Here is an 11,440-nt window from a genome sequence, read left to right on the forward strand (position 1 = left end):
TTGTAGGTAAAGTAAATAATTTAATGCTTTTATTGGGATGAAGGTGGTGGCAGAAAAATCAAGGATGAGCCCTTGGAAAGGAAAATAATGCTCTAAATCCCGTTAACAGACAACTCCCTTCAAAAATAAAAGAGAACAGTATCTTAAAACAGGCAGTACATGGTAGTACTATTGGAAACACTGTCAATCAGGATGCTCTCGGTGTGATATTAAAAGTGATGAGGCCTACGAGAGTGCTACAAACATTTTGAAGACTGAGAAGTCCGGATACTAAGTATGTAGAGCACCTGATGGATTATGATAGCTACTAAGTAGAGCAGGAAAGAAAATGCGTAACGTAGTTAAGACCCCATTTAAAAAAGGCAAGATGACGCCAAAGAAATTCCCATCCATGGTCAAAAAGAAACTCGAGCACAGTCCAATGGATGACAGAGCTGCAGCCTTCAATGGCGTATCGGTAACATGATGTCCAGATAGCTTCATTTCAACTGGAAACGATCAGCTGCCAGTTTTTTTTAATTTATTTATTTGTTGTTTTTTTTGCAAACAGTAACTGCTGTCCTCAGCGATTTAGCTTATCAACCGTGACGGCACTAAGTAGAAAAAAATGCATTGATCTAATGCAAAGCACATTACGACGACATAAAGGAAACAATTCTCTTTTGTGTGATTACAGATCGAAGAGAAAGTTGTTTCTAGCTTATATATGTTTTACAGTACATCAAATTCGTCCATACATGTAGTGATGTTATCCACTGGGGCCCGTACGCGGACGAAATCCCGGTTTGGCATACGCTCTCAACAGACTGAGAGAGATGAGGCACGAGAAAAACTAAACTGTGGAAAGCAACTTGATGCATAAATACCTTTCAGCTGGCGCAGGGATGTGATTGGGCCAAGAAAATTCCTGATGTTTTTATTTTGATGCGATTGGATTTGCGCGAGGGGGAAGGGGTGGAGACTAAACATTCGAAGTACAAAATAAAAACACAAATACACACAGGAGCTAATCCTGCATTACGTAACAATTCGCGTATAAGAGCTAAAGTACTTTTATAAGGTGAATCTCACAAAGAAATGTCAAATAAAAAATGTGTGTGCGTCTTTTATGCATTGTTGTGTTCATTTCCTCTCCTTACTGTTATTACCTCAAAGGGAAAGTTCACCCAAAAATGAAATTTTAAAACATCCCATCATTTTTTCAAAACCTATCTCAGTTTCTCTTCTCACAAAAGAAGATATTTAGAAGAATGCACCCATTGTCATCCATATCAGAAAAAAATACAATAGAAGTCAATGGATGTAATAGCTATGCTTCCAATTTCCATGTTCCTAAATATGCAAATTAACTTTGTGCAAAACTGGAATATCGCATAAAAGATGTGAATAAAGCAGCGTTTCCATCCAACGAGAAAAAAAGAAAACAAAATCGTCACTTCCTTATTAACTGGCGCCAATTATCAAATATAAAATGTAATTTGCTGCGGCAGGAGAAGCTGTGCGAATCTTTTCTTTATTTAATAAATGACTTGCGCCTAAGATAATGCCGACACGCAATGAACGCATGGCGGATTTTGAAAGCGAGAAACGCAGACCACAGATGCTCTTGACTATTCTGGAGGTAGTAATTAATATAATACCACTAAAACTGAAATGCTTAAGGTGTTTTAGAATGACCAAAACAACATTTCAGATGGTTTACAATGTGCTCAGCTTGCTGGTTTGTCCATTCACACACATTTTACCTTCACATGATCTCTTATAACAAACTCACGACTTTTTTAATGCGCATACTGGACTTTGTAAGGTAAAAGTGTTTCCATTGTAGTTTATGCGCATCTTTTCTTATCAAATAAAAAGTTTATCCTACTCAGCTATGCGCATACGTTTTTTATGCACGTTTTCAAAATTGATGCGCATCTTGGTATTTTCAATCAACTTTTTTATGCACATATCTAAAATGCACTTAAAAAGCTACTGTTCAACACAACAGAGAAAGGTTTTTAACAAAGGATGGGTGAGTAAATGATTCATTCTTGGGTGAACTACCCCTTTAATGCAAAAACATCTCATTTATGTAATGCAACATAATAAATAAAAAATAATAAAATATAATATTATATAATTCCCGGCGATGGGTTGCAGCTGGAAGGGCATCCTCTGTGTAAAACATATACTACATTAGTTTGCGGTTCATTCCACTTCAGCATCCCTGATTCATAAAGGGACTAAGCTTAAAATAAAATAAATGAATAATATAATATAATATAATATAATAAATATAATTTAATACAATATAATTAATATAATATAATATAATATAATATAATATAATATAATATAATATAATATAATATCATATAATATAATGCAATTTAATATAATATAATATCTTTAATTTGTCCTGATATTAGAAATCTGTCAAATTTAAACTAATGCTACCATGATTTATACTTCTAGCTGTACTGTACAGTTTACAAATTCAACATATTGGCATTATACAAATTTATTAGCAAATCATATATTATGCAGTGGTGTAAAGTAACAAATTACAAGTACTCTGTAATACTGTGAGTAGTTTTTCTTCAGAATTGTTAGTGATTAATTAGTTTTAAAGATGCTGACTTTTACTTTGCCTTGAGTACATTTTTAGTGCAGTATCTGTACTTTTACTCCACTACTTTCCTTCATCCTGCGGTCACTACTTTATTTTTTTCTTGTCTATGATGGGATTTCTGGCCAAACTGCACAAAGAGGTGAAAAGGTAAATCGCATCATGATGAACTAGCTCAGGATATGGGTGATTCATTATTGCAGCGAACTGTTTGGAAGAATTTAAAGTGTGCAAGAAGACCAAAATCTTTACACGCACTGACTTGAGAGTGTTTAAATCAGGGGTGTCCAAACTCAGTCCTAGAGTTTCAACCCCAATCAGACACACCTGGGCTAGCTAACCAAGCTCTTACTAGGCTTTCTTTGAATCAAGTTGGAGCTAAAATCTGCAGGACATCGGCTATCCAGGATTAAGTTTAGACACCCCTGGTTTAGATGCTCATGGATTCAAAAATGATGGATGTTTACTGTATGACGACCGAAATGGCGTTAAAAAAACAAAATAGCTGTCAGATTGAAGTCGTATCCCAACGTCGAGGGGACAGAACTCTAACCCAAAACCAACCAAATATCAAAAGTCTAATGATGTTACGGCTTGTCGTTCTGTGAATGTTTATCAAAGGTCACCACAGTGGAATGAACCACCTACTATTCTGGCTTTACGCAGCAGATGCCCTTCCAGCCGCAACCCAGTACTGGGAAACACCCATGTCAAAAATGTATGGTAAAGTCAAACATATTTTAATAAGGACTTATTACATATATTTAATACATTTACTTCCAGTAAACATGACTAAATATTGCATTTCTTGACATTTCTCCTTGAGATTCACCCGTAGATAGAGGCCATGCCTGATATTGCATAACACCATAGCCTAAATCATAGTGCATATTGTTTTAATTTAAAAGGGAAGGGAAATTCTGCAGCATTCTGGCTTCGGATTTTATGCTCAACAGCCAAACCAAAACACAAACAAATACTGGATTCCTTATTTATATCTTCACCCGCTTAGATCTATAACACAATATTCACAAAATATACAAGAAACACGGATTATCCTCGGCTTATATTGCCATTTAGACTACCTGCAAACCAGGTTAAAGGCAATCGAAGGCAATCTGCCGCATGCAACTCGCCTTTGCTTTAGCCCACCGAAAAGCCAGAAATCTGCATTTGAGCTTAACAATCACATCCCTGAGATTCAAGTTAGCTGACTGTAGCACCAAGGGAAACAAACATCTGGAGAAACGATTTTAAAAAAGAGGGGGAGAGAAGGAAGGACACAGACGTAAATGAAGGCGGAGGGTTTCAGCTTGTGAGCCCATTTAGATATCGTAGCGTTCCCTCTCAGACTCCAGGAATCACACACGGTGGGTTTTTCCGGGGCTGGGGGGGAGGAGTCAGACGTTTGCTCTGACCAGTCTGCCGGCGCGGGGACCCCGGTGCACTTTAGTGTGTTTGGATAGGTGGTCGCTCCTGGCGAACTTTTTGTCGCACATTGTGCACTCGTAAGGCTTGACTCCCGAGTGAGAGCGTCGATGACGGGACAGCTCATCAGAACGAGAAAACCTTTAAAACAGAAATCACAGCAAGATATCAGATCATGACTACTAGAACAAAATCAGCCATTCAAGGCCTCATTATAGGGGTTGATGTTATAAAGATCAGCTTATAATAAAGATTCCAAGTCCAGTCTTACCTCCAGCCACAGTCCGGCCAGCTGCACAGGTAGGGTTTCTCTCCTGTGTGTCTGCGGAAGTGGGCCTTCAGATGGCTGCTTTTAGTGTACATCTTCTCACACCCTGGGTGAGAGCATTTATGTACCCGCAAGGTTTCCGTTGTGGACCTGGATGGACGTGGAGTGATGGCTTTGACCAGGCCTGCGCCCGCGATTCCGACCGCCCTGACGGCAATAGGCAGCGGAGCGATCTTCACATACTTTTGGTCTTGGTTGACAGCTTCGCCCATGATGGGCAGAAGAGTTGCAGACGGCACCTGCGGTGAAAGAAGCGTAATGTTCTGTGTCCCCTGGACACCGAGCACCAGGTGGGCCACGCGGAGCCCACCGGCCACACCCGATTGGTTGTCTGGCTGAGGGAGGGCGTGGCTTAGCTGGAGAGGTTGCAACTGAAGTACAAATGGAGCACCAACGAGCACCGATGTGGCACTAGCTGTAGCGTTAACACTTTGAGTCGTCTGAGACGTTGCCATCATGCTGGATTTCTCCTCAGATTCGCCAGGGGAAGACGGCGGTACAGTAGCGTCATCCTCTTTTGACTTCTCCTCCGGACTCAGAGGAGCATGCAACTCCATCTTCTCCATCAAAAACTCCTCGATGTCCTCCAGGGTTGGGGAGAAGGTGCTGGACAGCTGGGGTATAAAATCAGGCAGCTTGGGTATCTGGGTTAATAGCTCCTCTGCGGAGTCTAGGAAGATCTGCAAAGGGCCTTCGTCTTCATCTTCCTCCCCTGGGCTGAAGCAGAGTCGAGCTCCAGCATCTCCGGTTTCGGGGCTGGAGCAGGAGATGGAGCTGCCCCGCTCGCTGCTCTCACTGCCGCACACCTCCGCGAAGGGCAGGGTGGCCAAGGCATGGTCCGCAAACGATTCATTAGCAGTGGCCACCGCTTTGTCGCTTATGGAGACCATTGGTTGGTGCGCAGGTCAGAAGAAGGCGGAAGTATTGCCTCGGTTTGTAAACACTGCGAGAAGAAAAAAATTGAAGAAAAACTGTGATGTAAAGTGGAACAATTAAAGGGATAGTTCAATAAACAAATGAAAATTACATAATTTTTTGTCCCTCTTTAGACCTTTATGAGATTCTTTCTTCTGCTGTACACAAATTGAGATATTTTGAAGAACGTGGTTTGATTGGACTCATCAACTAGTGATGGTTCGTTCATGAACGATTCGTTCATTTTCAACGAATCTTCAATATGACTCGGGAACTACGACTCCTTTCAGGGAGTGATTCGTTCATCTGCGCGTGCGCACATTTGTGCAGGTGGCCAATCATTTGCATTTAGAGCCGGAAAAAGAATTGAACCATTCATTTCTCGAGTCCTCTATCGGTTCTGAGTCATTCGTTCCTCACAGTCCAATCTTATGCGTTTAGAGCCGGAAAAAGAATTGAATTGAAAGGTGAACTAATTATCATGGCTCCTGTCGACTCAGACTTTGTACATTGGTTAAGATTATATGTGACGGTCACTGTAACGTGAACGAACCACTGACATTTGAAGACATGAAGAGGTGAGCAGAGCCAAGAGACAACAATACCTTCATAGACAAAAGAGCAGGTAAACATTGAATTATTATTTTCTCCTTATAGTATCCTATTTATGACTTATTTGTCATGTGATCATCATTTTGGGCTAGTTGTACATGTGTTTGGAAGCAATTCGTAACATTTTAATAATATTTTGGCAAACTGAACCAAATGAACGAAATGACTCGGAAAAAAGATTCGTTCATCTCGATGAATGAGACTCAAAGATCCGAGTCAGATCTATATATCTATATATCTATAAAATAATCCGAACTTCCCATCACTATCATCAACTTCTATAGTGGGAAAAAATTACTAAGGAAGCCAATGGGTTCAACAAACCAGCAGAAGATCACATTTAAAGTTGAACAAATACCATTTTTAGCAATCCATATATAAAACTAACTTTTGATTATACATTTACAGAAAAAATAAAAAGATGAACTGTCTTCATGGATGTTGGCATGGGACGATAACCACTTTCAAGGTATACCGCAGTTTAGAAAAGTCAAGGTTTTAAAACAGTCAAAATTTTTTCGCAATACCATTCCTACGGTATGCGTAAGATTTTTTTATTTACTTTTTTTGTTGTTGTTTTTCAGGACAGCAGCATCTCCAGCAGAAAAGATATCCAAAGGTGCCGTTTTAAATTGTAAGAAAAATCAGTTTTTGAAATAAATGAAGACAGCAGAAGTCAATGACTCATTTGAATTATTCAGCCTGACATGTTTACTGTCCCAAAATATGTTTCTCAAAATGCAAATAGTGTTCAATAGGGAAAAAAGTTTTTGTTTTTTACCCAGACATTTAAAAAGAGCATATATTAAAGCAATAAACACAATACCGCAAAACAGTTACATTTTTAAAACAAGGTTATCATACCGTCAGAATCCTATATCAGCCCATGCATACATGGAAGACGGTCCTTAGCTAGTATTCTAATGATTTTTGGCAAATATTTTGGAAAATATAAAAGTATCGTTTTAACCCCAAACAAAGTGGCTATTTTGACTCCGCTCAAAAATAGATCCATGCAACATAAAACAGTTTGTTCAACCAGCATTTTTCAAAATATCTTCTCTTGTGATCAACGAAAAAACTCAAATAGGTTTTGAACAAGTGAAGAGTGAGTGAATAAATGATGACAGAATTTTCATTTTTGGGTGAACTATCCCTTTAAGATACTGGCAAGTTCTAAATTATTCATACCCTAGGCAAATTCTGAACTAAAGTTGTTTTATTTCAAGCAGTTTTTTTTCCCCCGAAAATGACACAAGCTTCTCCCAAAAGATAATAAGAGAATGTACAAGAAGCATCATTGTGAGAAAAAAAAATCTCAGCTTTTATTTACCTTCAAACAAAAACCTGAAGTCAGAATTTGGGAGGGTGAAGTCTAATTAGGATACAGCTGCAGATACACACATCAATATATTGAAATTTTTGTGACACTGTATAACAATAGTTAATATTTTTACAGTACTGTGATAGTTAGGGTTTAGGGTTAAGGTAGAGGTAGACGTTAAAAAATAAAACTTACTGTGATGATTGGGTTTAGGTTATGGGTGGGGGTAGACTTTAATGAAATACAATTAATGTGAAATTTTATAAATATTATAAATAATTCTTGTTAACTTCCGGCTGCAACTAAATCCCATCTAGCAACAACCATTTGTCAGAGTTATGAATAATTTCACAAGTGACTGTATACTTGCACATGATAAAATGCACTTTTTAAATTCATTTTAAAGTCATTTAGGTATTTTTGGTACAGATATATTATTATAATTCATACATATACAACATTTCTCTTATTATCAAATAAATATACAAGCGAGAAATATTCTAGGCAATCAAGAAGTTTAAGCACAGCAATAAATAAATAAATAAATAAAAAGCAAATTATAAAAAAGCAAACACCAAATTTTGTGTATTCACTCGTATACACTACAGTCATGCTATTGCTTTATACCATGCTTTAACTTTAAGCTGAATAAAAAATCAAATTTTGATTACATTTTAATAATTTATGAAATATCAGTGTTAATGTTTTGACACAGTTAATTTAAATCTAAATGCTGAAAGCAAAATATCAACCCAAGAGTAATTGTTTACCAGTTTTAAAGCTATGTAACTCATAAAATGGTGCATTATATATATATAAAAAAAATTAATGCTTTTATTTTTTTTTTAACGAAAAACAAACTATTATACACACATGCACTAAACCCGCCTATAATAAATCTGTCTGACGGCTAGTTTGACATCTTGTATCTCATGCAAATGTTAAGCGTCCAAACAATCTCAGAGAGCAATATTTACATGCAGCCACGCTCATCATCATCATCATCATCACCGCCACGCGCATCAGAGATTAAAGCACCGAGGTTTATGGGCTAGAAAGAGGAGGGGCTGTAAAAACACCATCACAACACAAATCACCACCACAACATAAACACAATCCACCAAACGCAAACTAGCAAATCAAACTCGCATCAAAGCCAGCAGCAAAGCTCCACTACAACACTCACACACACAAACACGAGGCTCCAGACATGTGTTTCTCAAAAGTGCGTCAGCAGGGCAGGAAAACAGGCCTGCACACATGCTTTCTGCACACAGCCCAGAAAAACTGCACAATTTCGCAAAACACGGTTAAGATATTTCCGCAAACAGGTGTCAAGTTCGTCAAAGTGGAGCCATTTGGATCGAATCTGACCCTGTGGTAAAATAAAATCGACTTCGCCCTGTTTTATCGAACGCGAGACGATAGTTTTCCTTCTCGTTACCTCGTGTGAATATTGATTAAAGTGTCCGGGTTGTGGATGCACGACATAGGATGAATCCAGGCGTCCCTTTCAATGTTATTGTTGGGAAGAACATCGTCCTTGCCACGGTTCCATGTTGGCATTTCTCACCGAGGCCTGTCACATGACACGCATCGCAATGCACTCGAGGGCACGGATCCGATTCCTGGGTTCTGATTGGTTGCGTGGCGGGGGCTCGCCGCAAAGCGAAGCGCGTCATTGGTTTGGAGTAAAACAAGCTATGCATTATTTATAAGGATAGGAAAAACATCCAACGAAAGCAAAAAAAAAAAAAAACTTCAGACAATGTGATTCTGCACATGTAAATAAGTGTGTATATTTTAGAAATTAAATCATTAATTGTGTTTTTTTATTCATGATTATGATCAATAGGGGTGTTTTCCTAAATGCTGCCTCCAAATACCTTTAAAAAAATTAAGTTTTAATTGTGCTACAAGGTAATCTTGAGGTTTTATGCAAAACATCTGAAACTAAAAATGTACTTTTGTGTGCTTTTATAATTTTACTGGCTTTTAGATAGATAAAAGATCATAGATAGATTTATTATATAATGCAAAATTGGCTATTTTATGTGATAACGTTATATAAAATAATAATAAAATATATTATTCATTCATTCATTTTCCCTCTGCTTAATCCCTTTATTTATCGAGGTTTGCCACAACGGAATGAAATGGCAACTTCTCCAGTACAAGTTTTACGCAGCGGATGCCCTTCCAGTTGCAACCCAGTGCTGGGAAACATCCATACACACTTGCACACAATCATACACTACGGCCTGTTTAGCTTACCCAATTCACCTGTACCGCATGTCTTTGGACTTGTGGGTAAACTGGAGCACCCGGAGGAAACCCACACAAGCACAGGGAGAACATGCAAACTCCACACAGAAATGCCAACTGGCCTAGCTGGGGCTCGAACCAGCGACTTTCTTGCTGTGAGGCGACAGTGCTAGCCACTAAGTCACAGTGTCGCCACAATTAGATATTTAAATCTTATGAACAACAATAGGTTTAAAGTAAATTTTCATTTATTTTTTATGTCATTTATTGCCACACACACAATTTGAGTATTTAGTAGACATACATGTATTTTACAATAGAATAGGAAACAATCACCATTTAGTTGCTAAAACACAGCAATGGATGAGTTTTGACATGTACAGCTGCAAAAAGTTTCAATAAAATAAAAACTAAAAATGAAAGCATAAATAAATAATAAACTAAAGCAGGAAAAATCAAGACAATTCCATCAATGAAGAAATAGAACTGAGTGAACGGTGGAGAAAATGAAGGTAAATAAAACAGCAGCTATTTAGACACTAGAGGGCGGCAGTTGATAAAGAACTGACTGATAATCAGTAATCTACATCTTACATTATTATATTTATATGAACTTGCTATTTTGCTTTACATTATATAAACCAAATATCTCTATGTGTGTCTATAACTAAAACAAATTATAAAAAGTAAACTAAATTAAGTGCATAGATCTGTTTGTATGGCAACTCAGTGTGTTATTAAACTTAATTATTAAGATAATCAGCTTTAGAGTTTCAGTTAATTTAGCACAAGAATAAAAAAGAGGAAAGAATAAGTAAATCTTCAGACATGTGATTCACAGCATGCCTAGAGCTATGTAACTCTTTTTCCATGTTGCACAGGGTTGTGTCAGAAAATGTAAAGCGTGAAACTTTCAGTCCTCCATGTTTTAAATCACATATTCAGCTTATTTACTATTCAGCTCTTGACGTCATCTATATAAATAAATAAATTGGAAAATGTTTAAGACCCTTTAAAAATGTTTGACCACATATATAGCTGAATATTCATTCATTCATTTTCTTATCGGCTTAGTCCCTTTATTATTCCGGGGTCGCAACAGCGGAATGAACCACCAACTTATCCAACAGGTTTTTACACAGCGGATGCCCTTCCAGCAGCAACCCATGTCTTGGAAACATCCACACACACATTCACACACACACACACTCATACACTACGGACAATTTATCCTACCCAATTCAGCTGTACCGCATGTCTTTGGACTGTGGGGGAAACCAGAGCACCCGGAGGAAACCCACATAAATGCAGGGAGAACATGCAAACTCCACTCAGAAACACCAACTGAGCCAAGGCTCGAACCAGCAACCCAGCCACCTTCTTGCTGTGAGGCGACAGCACTACCTACTGCGCCACTGCTTCGCCCCCATAGCTGAATATATTCAGCCAAATTACATATATTGCTATGAACAAAAAAACTGCTTCAGTTACTCATCAAATCATTCATTTGTTTATTTTCCTTCGGCTTGGTCTCTTATTCATTAGGGGTTGCCACAGTGGAAAGAACCACCAACTTATCCAGCATATGTTTTACACAGTGAATGCTGTGGTTCTCTTCTAAGACTGCTGCCCCTGTGACGCAGTTACTGAAATGCGATTGAAAATGAATGTTTGAATTTGATTATGCGCAAAATAGCTGCAAATGGCAACACATTTTTCTACATTTGGAAGGAATGTGATCAGTAGTTTATATAATGAAATGAACAATACATCTTACTCACTAAAAGTTTGAGTATAGAGAAATCTTTCATTTAAGCGGTCTTATAATTTTTTATTTATAGCTACAGTTAAAGTCAGAATTATTAGCCCCCTGTTTATTTTTCCCCCAATTTCTTTTTAATGGAAAGAAGATCAACACATTTCTAAACATAATAGTTTTAATAACTCATCTCTA

The 11,440-nt window shown here is 37.8% G+C and overlaps 1 protein-coding gene across 2 annotated transcripts; it reads right to left on the minus strand.

The window, feature by feature from the left end:
• Positions 1–8,802, minus strand: si:ch211-117k10.3. 2 transcript variants are annotated; one of them, XR_012387304.1, is made up of 4 exons: positions 8,666–8,802; positions 4,314–5,313; positions 3,310–4,183; positions 1–2,145 (listed from the first exon to the last, which is right to left on the minus strand). XR_012387304.1 is itself a non-coding variant. In XM_678953.7 (3 exons), exons 2-3 carry the CDS (start codon positions 5,258–5,260, stop codon positions 4,015–4,017), a joined length of 1,116 nt encoding a protein of 371 aa, XP_684045.1. In that variant the 5' UTR covers positions 5,261–5,313; positions 8,666–8,802; the 3' UTR covers positions 2,706–4,014. The 2 variants fall into 2 exon arrangements, 1 of the variants encoding a protein (XP_684045.1); XM_678953.7 differs by lacking the exon at positions 1–2,145 and having other exon boundaries at positions 2,706–4,183.
• Between the last annotated feature and the right edge of the window lie 2,638 nt (positions 8,803–11,440).

This window comes from Danio rerio, chromosome 11, assembly GCF_049306965.1.
Source record: "Danio rerio strain Tuebingen ecotype United States chromosome 11, GRCz12tu, whole genome shotgun sequence".
Classification (NCBI taxonomy): domain Eukaryota; kingdom Metazoa; phylum Chordata; class Actinopteri; order Cypriniformes; family Danionidae; genus Danio; species Danio rerio.

Excerpts from the sequence above, each read along its gene's own strand:
- si:ch211-117k10.3 (XM_678953.7), bottom strand. The coding sequence starts at position 5,260 with ATGGTCTCCATAAGCGACAAAGCGGTGGCCACTGCTAATGAATCGTTT. Across the intron at positions 4,184-4,313 it reads TGGCCGGACTGTGGCTGGAG|GTTTTCTCGTTCTGATGAGC; the intron begins GTAAGACTGGAC and ends TCTGTTTTAAAG.